This window comes from Aplysia californica, unplaced genomic scaffold (genome assembly GCF_000002075.1).
Source record: "Aplysia californica isolate F4 #8 unplaced genomic scaffold, AplCal3.0 scaffold00069, whole genome shotgun sequence".
NCBI lineage: Eukaryota > Metazoa > Mollusca > Gastropoda > Aplysiida > Aplysiidae > Aplysia > Aplysia californica.
In genome coordinates, this window is record NW_004797339.1 from 996,247 (window position 1) to 1,021,489 (window position 25,243).

A 25,243-nucleotide genomic window follows, 5' to 3' on the forward strand; every position below is an offset into this window, starting at 1 on the left:
ATCAAACACAGGGAAGATAACTCGCAATTTTGTGGGCATATAATAAATGTTCTAGGGGAAATTTTATATGCCCCTGTGGGCCAATAAGCACTCCGAGGGGGAAAATGACGTTATGTAGCAATGTGGGGGTGTTTCGTGGGATGCACTAACGCAAAGGTTGTTGTCTTCAACTCGCTCTCACGCCGCTTCTCGTAAATGTATATGAATGAAACTGGGAATAGTCACTTCGCTTTCTTTATTCCCTTAAAATTTCATGCTTCTGTGTTTAGTGGTTTTCGCGTAATCTTTCCTGCAGGGGGCCGGGTTTATGTCGCCCAATAAGCCTATTTCTGCACCTCGCCTGCGTTCTGGTCCTACATCAGTCTGGCCCTTGGCTCAGCACGCGCCTGCTGAGCATCATCTCCCGTTCAATTCAGGTCCTGCGTCGCATCCGCATTCACGCAGCTCAAGTGTGTGCGCATCAGTCTGCTTGAGTTTGTGTGCGTTCGTGGCCTTCTTCTAGAACCACTTGCGTTGGTTCGTAACCGAGGAATACGTCTCATTCAAAACACGCCAAGCTGGTAGCTCTAGATGTTCGTCCAATGAAATTATAGAAGAAATTGACCCACTTAGACATGAGGAGCTCAAGAGGATAGTCAGGAAACGAGACTTCCATTTTTCTACACAAAATCTTTCACATGAGCTTGATTTTGTATGAAATGATACTACCTGATAAAATATAAGCTTGTTAGATAGTTTTGAATACCATTGTGCAAGTAAAAAGAACAATTTGAGTGCAAAACATTAGGAAATTGACCTATAATATCCCCTTTTGAACACCAGAGCTTCTAGAAGGGTTATTCGAATGGACGTAACTACTCGTAATGTCTTATCAGCTTATGAGAGGGGGTTATTCATGTGTTAAAGTTTGTAACACTTATAGATAGAAAGCTAAGGAAGATAGAGCGTTATTTTCATCTTCGATTAACAACACTCCCACGGTATTCATGGCGAAAACACAAGTTTCCAGGTGCGCTCGCTGTTCACCAACAGTACACACTGCCCCCCCCCCCCCCGATAAACAAAGCGCAGAAGAAATAAGCAGCAGCAGCATCAGAGCACCGCATCATATCACTTTACCGGTGTGCCTCCTGGAAAAACATCGCACCAAACGTCTTGCCACGGTAAATATACACGACCTTTGATGCCATGCAGTTGGCTATGTATAGATCATGTAGTCATTTCATCAGCGGGGTATCCCAGTCTGACGTCTTGCAAGATGGCCGCCTTACCTAAAAATAGTTTGCGTCGTTCTACATTTAGTCGCATGTATCACTCAGCAACCTATTATTACGTCCGACGTTCCGGGCGGGCCGCGGGGGTCACTCAGCACTCCTGTACCATTTGCGGTCCCATTTGTTTTCGTGACGGTCTTTGTGGAAATGAATCTAAATCTAGATAGCCTAGATTAAATAATCTATCTCTAGATCTAGATCAGATAGAGTAATTTTATTTCAGTTTGGATCTAAATTTAAAGAAACACGCTACAGGGGCACGAAGTGCAAACGGGACTGCAATTGTACAGGAGTGCCGGTCACTCAGCGTGTGCTATTCATGTACAGCGAGCACGCCTGGGAACATGTGTTTTCGCCACGAATACCGTGGGGGTATGTTTAACGATGATGAAAATAACGCTGTATCTTTTATAGCTTTCTATTTATGAAATGTTAACGAACATGCCCATCGGAATAACCTTTTTTTTAGACGCTTTTGTTCTTATAAATGATCTGGGGTTCGAAAGAGGATAATATAAAAAGACCTGATCTAGGTCAATTACCGAATGTTTTGCTCTCAAATATAGGCCTATTGTTTTTTCACCTACACAATGGTATTCAAAACTATCAAAAATAAGCTAATTTTTATCTGGTAGTATCATTTTCATACAAAATCAAGCTCATGTGAAAGATTTTGTATAGAAAAATGGAAATCTTGCTTCCTCACTATCCTTTTGAGCTACTCACGTCTAAGTTTTAGTCTAAGTGGGTCAGTTTGTTCTAATTTCATTGAATCAACATCTACAGCTACCAACTTAGCCTGTTTTGAATTAGATGTATCCCTTGGTTATGAACCAACACAGACGGTTCAAGAAGTAGGCCACAAGCGCACACAAACTTAAGCTGCGTGAATGCGGGGGTGTGATGAGTTACCCGAACGGAGTAGGGATAATGCTTGGTGCATGTGCGCTGAGCCAGGGGCCGGGCTCACACGGGAGCAGAACGAATGCGATGGTGCCGAAATAGGCTTATCGGGCAACATAAACCCGGCCCCCGCAGGACCAGGGTTAAGTGTCCCCAAAACAACTGTAGTCTCAAGTTTCTTAAAAGTTTTCTAAGTTTGGACACTGCAACTGCAGTTTTTAACTCCGAAGGGGGTGGTCCCATTATGCTGGGCCTTTTTTAGTATTAAATGTAAAATTGACCACAATGTCATTAACAGGACATTAATTCAGAACAAGAGGAGCTATTTTGATAGTTCTTCATCTATGAAATAAAATTGAGCTCCTGGTAACTGTAAAATTGCCGAAAAGTAAGCTAATTTGACGTCAAAGTAGTTGTAAAGGAATGTGCCAGAGCTGCTACCAGCGGCTGCCAGTGACTTTCTGGAGATAAGGAGTTAATTATACCTCTTGCGGCTATTTACAGCCCGTCAGCCATGCTCTGATTGGTTGTGGATGTGTTGTGGTTCCAGTTTCGGCAGTTTGGTAACTTTAAAAAATTTAAAGTAGAATATATTAAGGGAAGAAATAAAAGATTTCTTTTCGATTATCACTTCTTTTAGCAGTTAGCGTAAATCTACAAGTGTTCCGTTACAGCCTCACATCTGCAAATAATTCATCAGATTGATAAGTGATCTAAAGATGAATTGAAATACAGTCAAACCTGCCCTGACGGCCACCTGTACAAACGGCCACTTTCCATTTCCCCCCATGCGTTTTTTCTATATAATTTAAAACGGGCACCTGTACAACGTGGCCGCGGCAACAATATTTTAACACACAACCCCTATAACACTAAGCAATAACACCTGTCTTAGACTGCCACCTTAGTGACTCCATTACGTTTTGTCTGATGGGCGAGCCGTCATAATTCAATACTCTGTTGTTGTTGTTAGGTAGTCCCTCCAACCGATCATGTTGCATAGGCCCCTCCCACTGTTGACCAATAGGTACCAATTTTCAGCTGCTGGTGAGGTAAGCGTGTGATCCCTCATAACCCATAAGCCCCGCCCATAACTCATACACAAATCGTTAGTGAGTTGAGTGGTCACTGTTTACCCAGTCTGTAACAAAGTAACAAAGGACATCTACATGAACTTGCGACAGAAGCGTCACTCGTTCCTCAGGCGGTGGGGACCCATGTCACATGTGTTTGTTTAATAAGACACTCGGTCTTCCTCGTTTGATACATTTCGTTTTATTGTCACCCTTGCACAAAATCAGCAACAAAATAAAAATTACAAACAAAATACAAACCAACAACAACAAAAACAAAAACAAAGCGGCTACTTTCCATTGGGACCTCAGATGGGGATGGTTTGTTTTCTTTATCTTGATTAGCCCTGCCTAAGACGGCCACTTTTTTCCTTGACAATGGGTGACCGTCTTACACAGGTTTGACTGTATCACATATATGCACGCGCGCACACACAGTAAATTTTTTTAAAAGTCTAAGACCCAGAAGAGAATTTTTTTTTTTGGTAAGTGTTTTACAGCGCTCGCCACTGCATAAGGTCATATGTGCATGCTGGACACGTTAAACATTTTGTTGGTAGGAAATTTTGAATTTTTCCCGCGTGGCGGCCGAAGCCTACTCTTATCCGTTTTACACCATCTAGGGATCTTTAAAGTGTAGAACTTGCACACGGGACCTATGAGATTTTTCGCCCTTGGTCCGAGAAGGCTAGGTGTGGATCTTTCCTACCTTTATAGCAATGGCCATGGTATAGCTTAGTCTTTAGTTTTGTTTTAGTAGGGGTTTTACGGCGCTCACAACTGCATATAAGGTTATGAGCGCACAGTCAGGAGGAATAAGTTACCTGCACAAGATCTTAATGCCTCATTGACATGTCATTTTTAAGAAATCTCTCAGTACATTTTTATTTTTATGGTCTATACAAAATGAATGGGAGACTGATATTGACCGGTTAGTATTTGGAGTCTTAATGAATGACAGTCAGTCAGATGTGAAAAGTCTACATTAAAGGTTAATTTGTATGAAAGTTAAAATGGGTTTTCATACTTTTCTCCTTTGAATAGTCACCAAAAAGAATTTACAGGGTGTTTTTAAAGTTTTATAGGGTCTGAGTATGGAAATATATGTTTCTGTGTCTGTAGATATAATGTGTTCTCAGTTTTAAAGTATTGAGTTGTTGATGCCAAAGAAAAATTTCAAATTTTTAAGACCTGATTAACTGGTTGGAACGAAGCCTCATAGTTAATTGGAGAGATGTTTACAACAACAAAAATTTGACCTTGTTGCAGGTCTGCTTTCAACAGCTTGAATTTCTTGGATGCAGAAAAAAAATGTGTATCAAAGGTTAAGAGGGCTTTACAACTTGTTCACATCTTGACCCCCTGCATGGGTTATCTGCTTTTTTGGTTTTGGAAAGTTGGCAGCTATGCTTATATGTTTCTGACGAAGTATTGCAAGAAAAGTTTTTTTTTATACATTGGCCGGGGGGGGGGGGGCAGCTGGGAAGCCCTTGAATAACCAATTCTCGTCAATTATTAAATTATAGTATATTTGTTTGTTTCAGGTGCTCAAAAAAACAAAAAGAGGAAGTTGTCAGATTCTGGCATAATGGCTCCCTCACCACAACAGAAAAAGCCAGGATTTTTCACTCCTCAGGCTGGTAAAAATGCCAATAAAGGGAAGACGCCGAACAGTGGCAAACCTCAGCAAAAAGCTGTGACCCCTAAACAACAAAATGTGCAGAAAAAACAAACTCCAAAACTGACACCAAAACAGACACCTGTCCAGCAAAAGAATTTAGTAAAGGCCAATAATAATGGTAGCAATAAAAAGCCAGTAGCAAAGAACCAGAGTGGAAAGAAGACTCCCACAGGCAAAAAAGGGGGGCAGATGGTAATGCAAGATGATGACGACGATGAGGAGGAGGATGATGATGACGAGGATGGTGAAGTACTGTTCAAGAAAGGGGCGTTATTCAAAGGTCTTCTTCAGGAGGGCGATGATGATGACGACGAAGACGATGAGGATGACGACGACGAGGATGATGATGACGACGATGAGGATATAGAGGGTGAAGATGACGATGAAGAGGACGACAATGATGATGAGGATGAAGTTGCTCCTCCACCATCAAAAAAGGCTAAGAATGGAAATCAAGCAGCTCAGAGTGGTAAAGAAAATAAATCTGTACTTCAAGCTACCCCCAAACAGCAGCCACAGGAAAAGAAACGTAAGTTTACACCGCGGCAATAGAAACTTTCCACTCGTAGAGAAGCCTGTATAGTGGTTATTAAACATATTCCCTAATATAGAAACAAAAATTGGCGTAGACGTACAGTTTAATCCGCTTATATTGACATGCTTTGGAAAGTGGATTTGATGTCGATATATAAAAATGTCAATAAATGAAAATATAAAGCTAAAGAGGGAAAACCAAGGGAGGTCATCGGTGAAAAGACAACTCTACTTTTTTAAAGCTGGTTGCTTCCCTTGACTCTTACACAACTACATAGTGAAACTAACAAGAGGCAGAAGGGGGAGGAGGGGTGTTGGTGGAGTTACGGTATCAAAGACTGAGCAATGCAAGGCACACACTACACACCAGCGCAGACTTTGTTGTAGCGTCCTTATAAGGCCTGTTTATGGCCGCTTGCTGGGGAAAATGGAAAGGTGAGGCACTGACTAGCTGGCCGTGGCATTTGGCAGCAACAGACTGAGAATGAGATGGGGAATGGGAAGTGAGCGATCGGGAGTTAGGGAAGGGAGGTGATGCCCAGCATGCGAGACGCTCTGAGGCACTGTACTGATTGTTGGAGACTACACTGTGTAGACCCTACATGACTTACTAACTAAAGCCTTGTGTGTCGAATAAGCTGCTTGGCCGGTATGTGGACTTGATGAAAAACTAATGCGTTGACCGTTAGTGTACTTTTCCCCCCATTTATGTTCGTGGGCTTCGCCAGGTACCCAGGAAGGGTGTCGATAAAGCAGAGTGGGCAGTGGGAAGAAAAAAAGGTTGATGTAATCAAATTGTTTTGTGAAGTTGCTGAAGGAAAAATTTCACAATCGGAAAATATGTCAAAATGTCGATATATCGGCTAATACTGTATTTCAAGAAGTGTGTTACGTTTTGTTTCTTGATCATGTCTCATATAGTGGTACAGTGTTAAGCACAAACTGGTACCCGTTGATTTCAAAATTTCACATCAGTAGCACTAGCAGGCATTATAGCCCCTTCTAATGATGCAAGCTTGGCATGTTCTGCACATTGATCAAGTCAGTTTTTTTGTTTCTTATTTTAATTAATTGTTGGGGCAGTCCATTCTACTCTTGAATCAAAGCTTGTCCCAGTTGTTGTACAATGTTAATGTCGTTTTGGGAGCTCTCTCTTAGGCCCAGTCAGTTCAAGCATAATTTTTGGACAGATGGCAAATGAAATGTTGATCATTATAAGGCCGCCTTGCTCGATGTCCGAATGTGTTTTAAGGCCATAGTTTTTTCTTTCTATCGCTAACGCTTCCAGTGTCTGTATGAAACTGACGTGCAGAGCTGGACGCTGTGAGAAAGTGATTTCAAAGATACCAGAACAGTATCTGTTTGTCTTCGTGGGCAGTATCGACCTGTGATCTGCATGAACTGGGTCTGTCAGGTGTAACTCCGGTGTCTTGGAACCTATCTTTCAGGATATTGATGGTAGGGTGGGTGCAATGAAGCATTCGCGCCACTCTACGGGTCGATAGTTCAGCTTACAGTATTCAAATTGTCCAACAGCGCTCCTCTGGGCTTAACCTTGGCATCTTGTACAACAATTTAAGACGACAAAAACCAGCTGGATTGTCTATGTAACTTTGGGGGGGTTTTTCGGTTCTAAAGTCGCTGATGTGTTGATCTAAACACAGTTTAGATCTCATAATTTCGGCGGAACTTAAGTCACAAAATGTGTAAATATTTGCACGTTACCACGTCGTTAAATTTTTGTTCAGGAAAAAATCAACGCGGAGTCATCTTTGGGTACATGGTGAGTGATATGCAAAATTTCGCTCACTGACTCACATGAACAAGGGAGCAGTTACAAAAACAAAGTGGACTGTTTCTATTGCCGCTGAGTATATGTTTTTTATTGCAGCTAAAACCTTGCTTCCTTTTAGTCAATTCAGTATGCCTATGAAGTCTCACAATTTATTTGCCATGATGTTGATAATGAATGTAGTTCTTTCAGCGCTTGTTATGGGATCATATTGCTATTTTCTCACAATAACTTCATCCCGTTTGATGTTTCTCCTGTGTTTTACTTCTTTTTTTCTTAAGTTGCTGGAATAAAAGTACTTACCATCAGTCAGAAGGTATATACATTGTGTAAAGTTTATTTTTTGGTTTTACAGTGTCTAGAAGTCCACCAAATATTTTGAGCTTAGACTATTTGGACTTTAAAAGTTTATTCCCATTTGTTTTTGTGCCAGTTTCTATACATGATATGTTTATTCAACTTTTTTTTTTCAGCCCAGACGCCTGTTCCTAACTCAAGTGATAGTGCGCGGATAAGTGAGTTGATGTTCATGTTTCCTCTTTTTTCCCCCAATTTTTACTGTAAGCCTTTTTGATTGGAAACAAGGTACTCTTTCTATTAAAAGTTTCTCACCCCTGTAACAGCTCTGCCATAAGCTAACAAAATGCCTTTTTGCATTTTCAGTGCAAACTTTTTAAATTGGCTAAATCGATAGTCTGATCAGTGACCTAATTGTGTGAAAAAAGTCTGAACTATGACTAGTTTTTTAATAAATTGGCATCCAAGTTAAGGGAGAACACCTTTTTTAAATGGCCACTCTGACAAAAATGCCTGTTTAACTCGAAACGTGCTGTGAATAAGAAAAGGGAGTCTTGTCAGCGTATGGCAGAACTGTTGTATCCACAGTTTAATGCTGGCAGGATCAGTGGATGCTGGGGTTGTGCTCTCTCAGCTTTTTTAAGCCTCTGAACCGAGGGTAGGTGGGCTTGAGCACCAAGTCATTGGCAGTAGAAAGTAGAAAAAAAGCATGCGTACAATTATCAAACTAGTCTTTACTTCAAGTGTAATACTGACTCTTGCCATGTAAAAAAAAAGTGATAATTTTCTTGTCTACCTTCAGTTTTTAACCTTGCAACTCTTATATACGGCAACAGTAGAGGGTGAACGGGTTTCTATGTTTTATATTAATAAACTTCTGCAAGACACACATGATAGAGTTGCTTATTTCTTCGAAAAACATTACACTCACACAGTTGAACAACTACTATGTGTAATAAGCTTTCTTCAGCATACTCAAAAGCGTAGGTGGTTAATAGTGGGTGCTCTGGTGTAGTGTGCTCCTTCTTTCCTATATTAAACATCTGTTCTGTGGGTGGTTGGCGGGTGCTCTGGTATGGTTTGCTCCTTCTTTCCTATCAAACATCTATCGTCCTTATCTCCCCTTCTTTTTTATGTTTGTTACTCTCTTGTAACACCTCTAATCTTCTGGTGCTCATATGACCTTATGCAGTTGCGAGTGCCGTAAAACCTCTACTAAAACTAAAAAAACATCTTTTCTATTATATTAGTTAACTCTCTCCTCCTTTTCTTTTTAATTTACTTTCTAGTAACTCATCTAATCTTCAGCATTTGTTTTAAATTATATGACCGATCGTGTTGTGACTGCTATTAAATTCTTACTAAAACTTTAAAAAAGTAATACTGAAAAGCCGTGAGTTTTGCTCCCTGTCAACTTAGTTTGAGAGTTTACAATGATCAGACTGCCTTATGCGTGTAAGATCGTGTGACTGTGACATACATCGTCTCCTAAACAGAGTCATGAATCATAGAACATTTTGATAACTTCAGATATCTCTTTACTTGTCACTTTTGTTAAATTAAATGATTTGATTTTTGTGTGTGTTTTCAAGATGAAAGAGATGCCAAGACCCTGTTTGTTAAAAACATCCCTGGAAATTGCTCTGTGAAACAAATTAAAGCCTTGTCTAGTGACATAAAGCAAGTCAGACTGAGGATCAACGCTACAGTTCACAAGAAATCTGGACGTGTGGGGTAAGGCTGTTTGTTTTCTTACTTTCTTCATATTTTAGGTCGTTTCATTGTGTTTTGCACCTGATAATTTTTATCTCCCCTGTGTTGTCTTATTTTCGAATATAAATGTAATTGTGATAAATTATGGAATAAACACAGAAAACTTGAGTGTAGGTGGTTGCTGGGTGCTCTGGTTTGCTCTTTCTTTCCTATCAAACATCTATCGTCATCATCTCTCCCCGTGTTTTTTTGTACCTGTTACTCTCTTATAAGACCTCATCTTTGACTCTTAATGGTCTAATTGTGTTGCAAGTGCCTTAAAGCTAAACCCCCCCCAAAAAAAAAAAAAAACAAGTGTAGAGATCTGAGTATCTGGACTCTGAAAGGACATTGCTAGGACTACTACACCACATTATGGTGAAGTGTTCAGAAGGGTGAAGAAGGCACATGTTGAGGTGTGTGTTTGGTTTGGTAGAGCTAACACAGGTGACCCTGTGCGCACTAAGTCTACTTTTCCTCTAGCTTAAAATCCTTTTATTCTCTGCTCCTTCACCAGATATGCTTATATTGAGTTTGCAAATGAAGCAATGGCTGAAAAGAACTTCAAAGAATTGGCAAACAGCATGATTCAAGGACAGACTCTTGTTGTTGACTATGTTGGAGGAAAGAGCAAGTTTCAGAAGGACAAGAGCAAGGCTCAAGTTGGTAAGTGTATTAGAATGGTCACAAGATGTCAAAGGCTTTATGGGAGTGGGTTGAATTAGTGCCAATGTATTTAACAGACATGTAAGTGTCCCAATTCCGACCATTTTGACTCCAACCCAAGTTTTTCCGCCCCGCCCGGCTGGCCAGGTTTACGACCAAACGTCTCAAGCCAACAAAAATTTCGGGCGAAATTTACCGTTTTAGCAATATAACAGTGGAAATGCGAATTAAGAAAAAGGCGACACATTTCCGGTCATCATTTGCTTTTCTCTGTGGCTATAAAATGGTGTATGCATCAAATGAAACGATCCGTAAGGAGATGCAAATGGCTGCCGGAAATGCGTCATCTTTTTCCTAGTTCGCATTTCCAATCTTATTTTGTTCATCATTTAAGAAATTCACTTATTTTGTTTCAGCTCCAACCATTGCTAGAATCCTGATACAGAAACAAGTAAAAGAGAACAGTTTAGAATATATTTTGATGTATTTTCCTTTTCTGTGTAACATTTGTTACATGTTCGAACTTCCAACGTTCCAACTCTTGATATTAAATGAATGTTCTTCTCTCTTCATCAGATGAATTTGATCCTCTGAGATTGTATATTGCCGGAATTCCCCCCGACACAAAGGAGGCTGATGTCAGAAAATTATTCCCCAAGGCAACAGAGATCACACTGCCCATAAGGAAAAAGACAAAACAAATGTTTGGGTTAGTGCATTTCTTTTATGGTTTTGTCATATATGAAAGAATTTTCACCATCTGCAACATTCATTTATTGTAACATGTTCTTTTAGATTTACTTGTAAATTTGTTCATCAATTTAAAATATTGTGACTTTTTCTCTTTCGGGGTGGCCGGGGAAGTAGGTGGTCGGAAATTTTTGTCGGAGAAATTTGGTTCTAACAGAAATGGTTGGATCAATGTCTTCAATGAAAAGAAATTTGAGGAAATCTGTAAATTGCCTCAGGGAAGACGCGGGAAAATACATAAAAGTTCTCAAATATTTGAAAACCAAATCCGATAACGCCCGTACGTTCATTTTTGCCAGTCGCTATTGTGATATTCATTCGGCTTTTCCCAGTCTGAGAGTATGTTGGTTTCATGTGAATAGGCGGCTATGGCGGCAAGCGGAAGTGTATGTGTGATACCGAGGCTCGATTGGGAAAAATCAATATCTACTTTCGCTTTCATTACCACCTAGAAATTTGCCGGTAATAGTCTGATAACATAACATTGTAACATGCTGTTTGTGCATTACAAATGCTGTGTCGCCATGAAAATAAATCAATATATTCGTCACTGTGCTGCCACTTGTGTACAAAGAAAAGAAAGTTATACAACCGCCCCCGGGGCAATGCCACTGACTGTAGTGTCTTAAGGCCATTCCCAAAGGGGGGACATTTCTTGTTCAAGCATAGTAGAATCATAAATGGGCTGACTCATGTCATGCTCATAACCGTGCCTGATCTACAACAGGGAACTGCTGCTTTTTCTTTCCTGATCCTTACTATTGTCATTTCCCTCTACTTCTTTTGTATGTTTGTAAAATCCTCTACTATATTTTCTTAAAAAGTTAAACAAGCATCTTGTCGGGCCCACAATCGTGACCAGTCAGTGAACTTGTGCGTTTGTATGTGAGCACTGGCGAATGTTGGGCTCACCAAAGTTAATTTTAAGTCTGAGCGCTGCGAGGTATAGGCCTCTGGAATAGCGGGATTATTTTATTTTTTTTAAGATAGACTCGGGGATGGGGGGTTGAAGGCAATACTAGTGGATAAAAACTGAACTTTGTAGCTAATTTTAGCATTAGCATTTAGAATTTTTATTACTACTAGAGCTCTCTGCAAAGCGTGCGTTGGTGCAGGCCTTACTTGTGTGGAATCAGGATCCGTCATACCTCGTAACCTGTGGGTTTTTTTAAACTCGAAGGTTCACGCTTCATTAGATGGGTGATAATCGCTCGCCTCGGTAATAAATTATACATGCATATATATTGATCTTAAAATCATGTTTTGATCTTCTTGACTTTGTGAAAAGAAGAAACTTTGTGAACTCCGTCACAATGCAGAGTGTGAGTGATTAAGTTGGTTGGTGAAAGTGACAGCATCTGGATTCTTGATCTATGAGCATGGATACACTCAGCAAGATAGTCTTTTAAGTGTAGAAGATTGACAGCCCTTAGCGTACTGAAACCTAGGCCAAAGACGACTTTTTTCTTGTGATATTTGTGACTATATTAAGAGAGATCTAGACTAGATCCAGTATCATGGGAAAGTGCTACTTCATCAACACTGAGTGATTGTCCAACCCTAAATATTCAGAATGATTGATTGAGTATCAAGATGACAAAAGCAAGTTTAGATGTAAGTTTTGTTCCCAGGTGTATATCATCGGTCATGTAGGTGCAAAGGCTTTGAACACTCACATGGTGTCTGAAAAGCATGTGAAATCCCAAACCAGCCAGTGTTGTTCCAAATCTATTCTTAGCTTTACTAAGAACAGAACAAGTACAAGTGTTTTGAGCGATACTGAAAGGAGTACCAACAGTAATAGTGATCAACCAGAGCAGTTGTTGACATGATTCTTCTCTTGTAAGATTTTTTCAGATTCTAAGATGGCTGAGTTTTCAGTGTAGTCGCTCAAAACTTGGCCACCTTGGACTTGGAACATTTAGGATCGCATCGGTGATCAGGTCGGCTTTCCTAAGATGTATACGAAATAGCCCATTCTACTTGGTTTTCTTTGACGAGAGCCTTCTATGGCAAGAAACAACTTAACTTATAGTGTAGTGGTAGGATTTTAGGAGGAAGATTTCCATGGCCACCCTGTCTTTAATCCATTACAAGACGCATTATTTGATTGTATATGGTACAAGAGTGCAGAGCCCAGAGAGTGTACCCGTAGTATAGTATTTGCCAGAGTTGTCACTTTTCTGGAAAATTGAAGTGTGTACGACTTTGTTTCCTTAGTGCTGTTCAGGGTTTTTTGTTTTTCATGGAGTCGACATTTCATTTTTTTGTACAGTCCAGTAAAGTAAGTCAACAAATTCTACCGTATCAAGATAGCATCTGTGTCTTACATCACTGTGTACATATTCTCTGAAATCTCCTTTCTATAAAATCCACCAACATGGTTTGTCATTGTGTCTTCATTGTAATTTGGGAAACTCCACAGGTATGGCTTTATTGCGTTTTCCACGGCTCAGCTGGCCAAGCAGGCTCACGACAAATGTCAGGGCGCAGACATCAATGGGAACACACTTGTAGTGCTCTACGCAAAGAAGAGAAAACCCCAGACTGAGCAAAAGGCCAAGCCTCAGGCCAAAAAAGAACAGCAGCAGAAAGGTTTGTGTGGTGTTTGTTTTTTTCCCTTCATGGTCATTAGGCGTCATTTTGGAATGAAGGCCTGTACAGTTGAATCTCAAGAAATTTTCGATTTGCTGATAATGGTGTGCTTATTGATCTGTGGGTTTGAACATTTTTAACTCATTCGCTACGTATTATTTTCGGCTTGTGGACGATTTTTTTTTCGGGAGAGCGAAAGAGATGATGACTAGTGGGCAGTTAAAAGTCTTTGGGGTCACAAATTCAAATAAATATCAACGTATTATATACCAATATTTTCAGTATGGTTTGTAGAATACATTTGTAATGTTTATTTATGTATTTTTGAACTTTGGTTCCTGTAAGAGGCGATTATGAAACACAGTTTTGATTGGTTGCGGATAAGATTTGACAATAAAAAATTTATAATCTTTGGTGAAATTAAAAAAATATGTCTGCACATAGTCAAATGATACATCAAAATAACCATAAATGAATATAGAACTGGAAAATATTGAAAAGTTTGCATTTATATACCTACATTCCATATTTGTACATTTTGAACATAACATCCGATATTGAAGAAAGAAAAATTTATAATTTTGAAAAACGATCACAAACAGAAAAAAACCCGCTCGTATCTTATATGGGATTATTCAGAATTGCATTTGGAATAAACCTATACATGTCTTGAGTGGCACTTTTTGTGTAATTTCATCAAAAAGTAGTGATTTTGGGGAGAAAAAAATATTTTGACTATTTTGATCTAGAACTAAATCTAGCACTCAAAAATATTGATTTCTCAATAACAGTGCATAGGCAATATGAGTCCAATCGTATCAATATTATAAAAAAGAGTCCTACACTTCTTTAGTGGGCAAAATAATAATAGATTTTGTTGTCTAAATTTACAAAAACTGGTGTCCAGGCTATAATTTTGGCCTCGCGATACAACAAAGTCGGATAAACTATGAAATCGCGTTTCAAAACTGAATCTAAATTTCCGATTTTCAGTGGAAATGCTTGACCCGGAAGTCAACATTATATTATGACCTTTATTTTAATGTGGGTTGGAATGGAATCTAAGCTAAAATTGAAGATCGGTTCTCGGGCCGCCGGGGGCGGCTTAGTGTACCGACGGCACTTTAGCCGCGCCGCCCCCCACGGCTCGGCGTAGCGAATGAGTTAAGTTGTCAGTCAGATTGTGCATAATATAGTTTTTAAAGTCCTTGTTGCAGTGGACTTGTTAAGTGACGTTTCTTTAGTTCTGTCCACTTTGATTCGGGTCTTGGTGATTATTTATAGTACAGGGTTCCCACCAGGTCAGTAAGTCAGGAAAAAGTCAGGAATTTTGTGATGGGTTGGGAAGTCAGGAAAGGATAGGGCCTGTGTAATATTAGTATAGTGTGGCTATCTAGACAGTATTGTTGATCAATCATGAAGAGGAAACATAATTGAATCAACTCATGGCAAGGAATACAGAGGCGAGATAAGCTATTTACTGCCATGGGGGGGGGGGGGTAATTTTAAAGATACCAGACACCCTGGAATGACCACAGGAATTTGAGGAAATCTGTAAATTGCCTGGGGAAAGAACCGGAAAAATACATAAAAGTTCTTGAATATTTGAAAGCCATATCCAATAAAGTCTCTAAGTTCATTTTTGCCTGTCGCTATTGTGATATTAATTCGGCTTTTCCCGGTCTGAGGACAAAAACTGAAATCGGAAGCAAATTTTTACTATTTAGAATTTTGATAACTACTATAAGAGCTCTCTGCAAAGCATTGGTGCGGAATTGGGATCCGTCATGCTTTGTTATTGAACTAAAGTGTTCGCATTTCATTGGATGGGGTGATACTAATTTATCTATATTTTAGCTTTATGTTCAAGATTGGCAGATTTTCAGCGTCACTGCGTCTTGCCCTCCCTCACTTCTAACACCTCTCACACTGAATAGGTCTACTTGAGCCATTCAAGTTATTATTCTATTTTGAGTTTATTATAATCATGCATGACACCCAGACTGATTATTGACAGTCAATATTCTGGTTCTAGGTCTTTTATATAGTTTATGTAGGCTAATATGATGAGGGGAAAATATGAATAAGGACAGACTCAAAGACCTAAGTCACACCATACCCCAGTGCCACTCTGACATGTTGTTGATTGGATATACTGTACCTGCCTGTGCGTGTGTGTATAGTATAAGTGGAGCAAGCACTGTCATTGTTGTGTAACATGTCCCTGGACAATAGATGAGCCACACCCACCCCCTGTCCCTGGAAAATTGAGAAGCTGTGTTGGCAGTCACCCAGTAATATTATCATCTATTGTTTGAAGACTATACTACAATATGTAAATATATGCATTCATTTAAAGACAATTGGAATTTTTATCACTGATAGATGGGCTTTTTGGGGGATCATTTTTTACGTGCCGCTGCCTTATTTTTCCCTCGAATTGGGGTCTAGAAACCAGGATTTGGTTTGGACCCTGTATTTAGGATTTTGCTGTTGCTCAGTCAATTACTGTGAAAGCAGATGTCACCTTTTCAAGGGGGCTCTCGTGGTCTAGAGGTATGGTGTTTGCCTCTCATTCAAAAGGTCCCGAGTTAACCTGTGTCCTGCGTGCTCTTATGACCATATGTAGATGCGAGTGTCGTAAAACACTTAACAAAAATCACCTTTTCATTGCAAAGCCAATACAGTTATATATAATATTTGCTGTTTTAGTGGTTTTTTAAAACTCTTCTCTATTTATGGATTTGGCCATATATTTTTTTTTTCATGGAAAGAATGGGGTTGGGGAAAAAATCAGTAAATTCTTGTGAGGGTCAATCCAATCAGTTTTGTATACGGATGGAAATAAGATCATTCGGTGTAGTTTGATTGGAGATATAATTATATAATGAGTATATATGTCAGGATGTAGTGGAATCAGGCGCTCGTCAATTTTTGGGCATATGGAGGTATTGGTATCATCTTAAAGCCTGTCCATTTGCCCTCCTTTTTAATAAAAAGAATATTGTTTATCTTGGATACAAGTCGAAGTATTTGCGATTAAAGGAGGTGGGGGTCGCCTGGTTTCAGAAGTAAAATTAGCGGGGGGGGAAATGGCTGCCAAAGTTTTGTCATTTCCTTATCTTGAGAATCTGTGGAAACTTATAATTTACGTCTTTTATGCTTTTAATCTAAGTTAACCAAAAATTCAATAAAAATTCCCAAACCTGCGGTTGATATCAACAAGCTGCCTCACATATGATTTCTCATTTGCTTAGTGGCCTATTAAAATTATCGGACATCTAATTTACTTCAAAGAACAATAACAAATTTTACCCATAATTTGAGTAATTTTAGGCCAGCTGGTAGGAATGACAGCTTTATAAGATGCATGACTTGCTGGTTCAAACGTGAAATGCAAACAGTCGCCATTGCATAAAAATGTTCATAAATGTGATTTTGTTAACATTATTTATTTACTGACATTCTTTCTTTTTCTAGCCCAACAGTCGCCAGCAAAGAAAGCAAAAATGGCCCCAGCTAAGGAGGAAGATGATGATGAGGATGACGATGATGATGAAGATGATGAAGAAGATGTAAGTGTTGTGGGGGGGGGGGGGGGGGGCTGTTGATAATGCCACTTGCTTGTTTGTAAATTTTGAAGATGGAAATATATGTTCCAAGCAATGTGCTTTGTTAGCCCAATTGTTTTGTTATTGGTTCAAATTTCCCATTGGAGTTTTCTTGAATTTGAGTTGTTTTTTAAGGCTGCCCAGTCCAAATGGAGACAGGCATTGAATTAAGAGGTCCTGCCTCTTTGATAACATTTCATTCGGTATTGAAAGAGACTTTAAACCCATACAGTAGTCCTGCATGTTTGCCGACAATCGTCTGAAATCTGGCTATAGCTAGGCCCTCTTGTTTTAGTCAATGTGCGAGGCCTGGCCGACTACCAGCGCCCCCTTTTTCCTCCCCGTCGGCTTTGTTGGCACTTTTGTTTTCGTGCCGACGGCGACGATTCCGATATAATTGTCGGAACCTGAGTAGCAATACGAATACGAAAAAGTACAACGACCTAAATTATTTACTTTCAGTTTCGTGCTCGAGCGGCCATTTTTAATTTCGTTTGTTTACTGATTGTTCAGATCATGTGGATTCATTCAAGTCCGACTCACTTGTTCTACTCTAGATCTAGAGATTTATAGATCATTATAGACCTCAATCGAGGATTCATATTCCAATTCTATTGTATCAAACAGTATTATATGTTGTGCTGTCATATTAATGTTGGCAAAACGCATTTCATCAAGTGCGTGAATTATTTACTTAGAGTCTAGAATTCTAGATCTAAATCTAGATCTGGACTCAGCTGAGTCTGTCTGTTCGGAATCAGATGCGGATTTTCGTTCAAGGCCTATTCACTTGTTCTACTTGATCTAGATCTAGATTCGGTTGTTTTTCTCTCTGTTCCCCTGTAACATTGCAATGGGGGCATTCCGAGGCGAGGTTAGCTCGTCTCGGGGTGTTCGCGTCTCAACGGGGAAAAAGAATTTTAAATTGTACGGCATGCTAGATTGAATCAACCTATCTTTTACGGTTGGCATGGTCTAAAGTCATCATAAAAAGCTTTGCAATTATTTAGTCACGCTGCCGACATGTATTCTTAAAGATCCCATGTTGTGATACCATGCTATAAATGAACTGGACTCATCCCGACACCCCTTTTTCGCAAAATCGCAATATGTACACCAAAATTTTAATTATGACAAAATAACTACGAAATGGGTAGTAAATCTGACTGCAGAAATGATTTCTACACCCAAGAACACATCGGGTAGCCAAGTCTCTCTCTAACACTCCAATTAATTACTGAGATATGTCGTCGATTTTCTTACAGAATCTGCTACTGCGAGGTCCACTTTTTAGGCGTATTTTCCTATATGTGGGTCATCCTTATTTTTCCGACCTTTACAACCCCGTAACTTTTTTATTTATAAACCGATTCTTAAAATTCAAGAAGCATAATTCTTAGAATTGAAAATTCTTTCTTAGGTACCAAATGAAAAGGGTTAAAGTGAAAAATAAAATTTTCATTGGCATTGCTAAGCAATGTAGGCCATATTAATTTTGTTTTTTTTAATTAAATGCTCCTTATTTGTTTTGGAGTGCTTTTTTTTTTTTTTTTTTTTTGACTTGTGCTGGCCTTTTTACATAAGGGCCGTTGCAGGTTCTTTTTTGGGGTAGGACCGTAGGGTTTGGGTTGGGGTTAAGTCTCTTCTTTATTGTGTTTGTTGGGGTGGTCGCTCGTTACTCGGAAGTCCTTTCTTCTATGACACCCACAAATTAAAAGCTCGTAAGTTTGGGGGGAGGGGGGTGCACAAAATTTTCAGACAAACTGGTTGAGGCTCACATGCAGGTCTAATACAGTTATCAATTATAGGAGTGTGTGCAACTTATCTTTGTATAGAGTCCTTTGGTATTGTTTACAAAAAGGCTCGAGGCTACATATCTATGAAATGATATATGTGCACATTTCTGAGTTGTTTTGATTCCTAGTTGTTTATTTTTTTGGCAGTTTGATAAGTGCTTGTAGTTTACACATTTCTCTTTCCTCTGTCTGTTATCCCAAAGTTCAAGCAAAATATGAAAATATGACATCCCTCAGAAAAGGGGTCTGGGTGAAGTCAGGTTGTCGAAAATTATACTGCCATGTTTTTTTAAAACTTGGTACAGTCCGTACCGGCTTTAAGCACGTCGGCATAAAGCACGTTTCGGACTCAAGCACGCTAAACGGCTCTTACTGAATTTTTGCTCTATAAATGACACGCCTTTGAGCACGGTAATTTCGACTTCGGGCACGCTTCATTTACAAGACGGTCAATATTTTCATGATGACCCATCGAATCTCTACACCGCAGCAGTGGAGTGTGTTAAGAGAAACTAAAAGAATGCAAGTGAAGAGACACACACACACAAACACACACACGTAGAGCGGAAGGCAGAGAGTAGAGAGATGCACACAGCCGCGTTCGTGGACACAGGATCTAGCCTAGGGCAAAGCTACACACAGACGAAAAAAAATACAAAGAGATTCGGGAAGACGAGAAAGGGAGGCTGGCTGCGATTTCACCTTTGATCCTCGCTATCCATTAATCCTGATTGTGTATAACGCGCTAGGTGGTATGAAGACGGTGGTGTGAATCATGTGGCGCAGTGGTACGCACAGGCAATGTGTAGGCTTAATGTGCTGTATTGTGACTGGCCGTCTATATTAAGTTTTCTTTTCCCATTCGACCACGAAACAAAAACAAATAAGCAAACAGAAACTGCCATTGTGGGTAAAAATAACAGTGCACACTTTTGCGGGACCGCTATAGTCCTACTTACAAACAAAGGGAAATAGCATGGGAAATTTTCTACATGAAAATCTCTGGATTATGTCTACTTCGCACTCAAGCACGCTTCAGCATAAAGCACGCTTTCTCCCGATGACCGTGCTTAAAGCCAGCATGGACTGTATCAAATTAAAAGAAAATTGTGCACATCCATTGCTGTTATGCCATTTCCACATGGCTTCTAAACAGGAACAGTGACTGCTTTGGTGTTGTTAATAACTTAGTGAAACTATATTATCCCAGTTTTTATCAGCACAAAAGACCAGCTAATTTACCAGTCTTTCTGGGGTCAAGCCTTTTCTTTCTTTTTGAATGATTGTCACATAGTGGTAACGTTTTTGTCTCTCTCATTTTCTTTTTAGATGGATGACCAAGAAGATGGTGGTGATGATGATGACGACGAAGACGATGAGGATGATGACGACGATGAGGATGATGACGACGACGACGACGATGATGACGACGACGACGATGATGATGAAGATTAATATATACCTTGAGAATATGGGGATAACATACAATAAATGTTGCTTTTACACAGGATTCTTTTTATTTTGTTTGCTTCTTTTTCAGTCACCTTGCATGAATTACATTTGTCTCTTTTATTTAAAAAATAAATTTATCTACTTTTTGTCAGTGCTTCTGCATGAATGAATGATCAAAGGCTGCTGCAATAAAAAAAAAACTGAGTGAAGAGTTGGTGGTCTAGTGGTTAGGAAAGATACCCTACATGAATTTTCCTCACTTCACCAAGCTATAAACACTGAAAGATCTTGTCAGTTTGTTAGTGTTTGAGCACTTAAACAGCTACTTGCAATGTATGCTTCACGTGAAACTAAGTGTTCTATTGTCAACTTGGGTAATAATATAGTGTAAAACGCATGGAGTTATGATAGAGCTTGCTGTCGAGCAGGAATATGCGCTTATACAAATGCAATTTATTGTTGTTGTTATTATTAATAAGACACCATTTGCTGTTGTTTTTCACCGCAATGGAGTGAGCAGCGAAACTAAATCTGAGAAAAAATTCACTTTTGGCTTCAAGTTCAAGACCTGGCGCATTTACTGGCTGTTAATCCAAATAAAGTTTTATGCATACTGATTGTGTTGCTAGGTACGACAATTAAGTTAAACAAACGATGTGACAGCTGTTGGTCATGTACTGTATTTGGGGTCCTCACGCACCCACAATCACTAGCGTCTCCTTGGAAAGGATGACCCCTTCAAGTGAAAAGAAAATTGAAAACAAGAAACGATCAATTTTGTTGGTGGTTTGCGGGTGCTCTGCTTCTTTTTTTCCTATCAAACATCTATCGTCCTTATCTCCCCTTTTTTAGGTTTGTTACTCTCTTGTAACACCTCTAATCTTCAGGCGCTCATATGACCTTATGCAGTTGCGAGTGCCGTAAAACCTCTACTTAAACAAAAGATCAATTTATGAAGCGTATTCAAAAGAACATCTTTCACCATACTCAAAAGTTGGTGGTTGGCGGATGCTCTGATGTGGTTTGCTCATTCATTCCTAAAGAAAACTCATCCTTATCTCCTCTTTTTCTTTTTTATATTTGTTACGCTCTTGTAACACCTCTAATCTTCTGGCGCTCATATGACATTATGCAGTTGCGAGTGCCGTAATACACTGAAACTAAAAATACTCCCAAAGTTTTGATTCAGAAAGCAATTTTACAGCACTCATGATCCGAACCCAATATTTGCTTGCCCACTTGACTAAGGCTCAGCTCTTTTTATTGCAAAGTTGTCCAGCTGGGCACAATGTACAGTGGAAACTATATATAACAGGCCCGGTAATAACAGGGATCCGGTAATAATGGATTTTTAAAATCCCCGTTTTTTTCCTACTCTTTGTCTCTATTAAAAGTTATCGGCAATAACAGGGCCTCATCGGAGCCCAACCGGTTATAGCAGGGACCAAGGCTCGTCAACTATGAGTACAAAGTAAGAGAGAGAGTAACGCAGTGATGGAGCAAGCCATGCCACTGCAAGCACACGCAGCGTATGAAGGGAGAGAGGGCTGCTGTGTGCTGCAGACCTCGATCTAGCCAGAAACCTAGCAACACGCACGCATAATGTGTCACCAACGATGTCAAGCGCGAGAGAAAATGCCTTTCAATTGACAAAAATACGAAATAATCCAGGCTGTTGACAAAAAGCAATCTCCACTGGCAGAGATTTGTCGTCAGTTCGACATTCCACATGGGTCGATTCACACCATTATCAAGGATAGAGAGAAGATAGTGGCAGCATACTCCAATGAAAAGTTTGCTCTGGATCGAAAGAAGATGAGACTACCCTATGCAGATGCCCTAGACCAAGCTCTTCTGATGTGGTGTAAGGAGGCAAGGAGAAAATTGGTGCCAAAACCTCTTCGTGGGTACTGGTGGCAAGGGAAACTACCCATGAATAAGTACAGCTGGATTAGTCAAAAATGCTTACTTTCCTTTGCATTTTTGATTTAACAGGGATCGGATATAACAGGACATTTTCTCTACTCTCACCATCCCTGTTATATCAGGTTTCCACTGTAGGCTTTCAGTGATCACTTTAATTCCTTAGTAAAAACAATTGGTTCAAGTTCAACAATGCAGGCTGTCCTCGATAAGCTTTCTGGGACTATTCAGCTTGTGCACACATTTTCCCATTTACAATAAATTTGTCGTCAAACGAACAAAATCGGAGTCAAAGCTAGCACACTGGCTCAAACATGTGCAGTGAAAAGACATCTTTTGTTTTTAATGGCCTGGTTAGCAGCTATGTTTATACAGTGGAATCCTGTTGTATAACGAGAGGGAGGGGACCGGTGCGAAACGTCCGTTATACCAGGATTCTCGTTATAAGGAATCCAGTAATAAATTCAATGGAAATAATAAAGTAGGCCTAATCTATGAGTTTGGTGTTCTGTTTATTTTTATTTTTTTTGTTATCTCCCCTGATGATATTGTTCAAAATGACCTCTAGGTCTTACTCGATCAAAAATCAAATTGGGTTTCTTTCTCAAGCGCTAGCGATGTTGACAGCACGGCGTTGGCGATCAGAAAGAATGCGCTCTGGGCTAACTCGCCCGCTGTGTTGTCCCCACAGAATTCTACACTAAGTGTAGAATTCTGTGGTTGTCCCCCACCACAACACACCCTGTGGTGTGTTTCGTCTGCTTGCGCACGTTACTACACATTCACTCCATCCTTCATAGCATTGTGACCTCTCCATCCCCGCATCGGAGAAGTGAGGGAATGGGTAGTGGTAGGCCTAGATAATCTAGACTAGGCTGGCCTATCATCACTCCATGCGTTCTGCTTGTCTGCGCTTACTACACCCTCCCCACTCATTCGCTCCGGCCTTCATTGTTGGCAAACGCGGGCTTTCCTATTCTTTGTTTCGCTCAAGGAGTTGATGTAAGGTCCTAGTCCTAGGTTTCGCTAGATCACCAACAAGTTTCTCACCTGGCGAGGTTTATACGTATAACTGGCCTGTGGGCTGTGCACAGCAGCAGCAATATTCCGCTATAACTGACTCCTGTGCTTGTCCGATTGCGCCATAGCAGTATTTTATTTACAAAGATAAAGAAGGGGGAAAAACGGGGTTTTAGAATAGTGTCCTTATAACAGACTTCTCGTTGTTTCAGGACTTGTGGACTCCACTGTATTATAGAAGTCCATCAACAATCCTGACAACTGAAATCTAGATCGTTGAATAAAGCATGGAAAAAGTCAGGTCCAAAGTTCATCGTAAACTATCGACTCTCTTTGTGCTTCTCAAACTGTCTCGGATTTAAGAAAACGTAAACATTGTTCAAACTTGACTTGCTGAAAGCATCCATGCTGGCTCACCTTGATAATGTTTTTCACGTCTCTAGCTCTGTATTGCTCGTTCGACAAATTCTAATCATAAAATGCATAATAGTCTAGTACAGTGTATGGTGGTATGTTCATAGTGAGCAGATTTTTTGGTCCCCAGTTTATCCCTTTACATGTACTGGTATATTTTTGGTAAACAAAACGTATAGGCTACATAGCGAAATTTACTTGTAGAAAGATTCCTGCATCTCACCGATTTTTAAAGTGGGTACTAAACTAGTAAACTACATGCGTAGTTCTTTTTTTAATGGGCTCTGAAGACATTCATGACAGTTGAATGTCATGATAATTCTGACATCCTAGTTTTCTGCATGGAAAATTTCAAAATTCTGCGCAGAATTTAACCCCCAAAATGACAAAATTCTGCAAGGATTGCGACCATGTTTAAAAACTTCTTTTTCCATACTGCTTTAAATATGTAAGTACCAATTAAATAGGCCTACTGATTAATCATTAGCTGAGAAGTAGCACTACAGACACAGTAAATAATATTTTTTTTTAAACCCAGCAATTAGCAGCATACAATCTGTAGTATTGTTTAAAAACATAAGCATACAACATAAAACACTAGCAAAAGTGTGACCCAAAGATATTAGACACTATACCAGTAATTTCAAAACCAGGTGAGCTAGCAGTTTGAGCTATGCCACTGTGACTGATTGTCAGGAGGCGTTGAAGACAAAAAAGACAATTATGTTGTTTGAGAAAAAAGAAGTCCTAGGAAAATGGATGGGCAGAATATGTAGGAAAATTATTTGAAGATAAAAGACCACCCCTACCACAACCAAGCAACAATTATAATGGTCCCATCATTCCTATGTCAGAGGTAGAGCTCACAATTAGAATTAGAAACGGCCCAGGAGGAAAAGCTCTTGGTGAAGATGGCATAAACACAGAATTGCCCATCCACTGTCATCGATTTACGGGTGTGGTCAAGTATCACATTACACACGCACTAACAGAACAGTTTTCCGCCAAACACATCATGTGTGCTTTGGGTAAACTGAAGCTGATGTTCAGTGGCAAATGTTTTCAACGCATTCTTTATTTTAAAATATTTTTCCATTTTTGCTGAAAGACAAATCTAGTCTCGCCTGTACTCCTATACAATAGCCGCTACTGGTGCATGCACAATAGAATCTGCATAGAAGGCAGTGCTACTGACTTAATAAATGTTTTTAGGCCATTCCAAAAGGGGGTATTAACATTGTTTTTTTTTCTTACAGTAGAATTGTAAATGGGCTGAATTATCTGTCCTCAGAGAAAGTTGCATTTGAAAATAGAAAAAGTTGCAAGAAAAATTCGCAAAAGTTGCGAGACGTGTATAGCTAAAACAATGCCAAAGAATTATTGGAATACATTGTTACTAATATTACTATGCTCATTGCAATCAAAAGTAACCAATATGAGTTTTGTTAGATCAAAATCAGAAGTTAAATGTGAATGTCTACAAAAAAAACCCCAAAAAACTGCAAGGAGGTTGCATGGGGAACAAAAACAGTTTGTACCCTGACACATTCGTCAGGTCCTTTAACTTTGGCTGACGTTAGGCAGGTGTGACCAGACAGAGGATGGGGTAGAGTGCGGGGGGGGGGGGCAGAGAGAGAGAAGGGGGGGAGAGAGAGAGAGAGAGAGAGAGAGGGGGGGGGTAGGAGAGAGAGAGAGAAGGGGGGGGGGTAG

At 39.7% G+C, this 25,243-nt stretch overlaps 1 protein-coding gene across 1 annotated transcript in view; it reads left to right on the forward strand.

Moving 5' to 3' along the window:
- The window catches only part of LOC101855087 (nucleolin), a 21,900-nt gene extending 1,666 nt beyond the window's left edge, over nt 1-20,234 (forward strand). The window contains exons 2-9 of the mRNA XM_005093775.3: nt 4,795-5,460; nt 7,731-7,772; nt 9,147-9,288; nt 9,824-9,972; nt 10,549-10,681; nt 13,148-13,317; nt 16,798-16,892; nt 20,054-20,234. Coding sequence (XP_005093832.1) covers nt 4,795-5,460; nt 7,731-7,772; nt 9,147-9,288; nt 9,824-9,972; nt 10,549-10,681; nt 13,148-13,317; nt 16,798-16,892; nt 20,054-20,179 — 1,523 coding nt within the window. The 3' untranslated portion in view covers nt 20,180-20,234. The remainder of the gene's footprint in view (nt 1-4,794; nt 5,461-7,730; nt 7,773-9,146; nt 9,289-9,823; nt 9,973-10,548; nt 10,682-13,147; nt 13,318-16,797; nt 16,893-20,053) is intronic.
- The last annotated feature ends 5,009 nt before the right edge of the window (nt 20,235-25,243 follow it).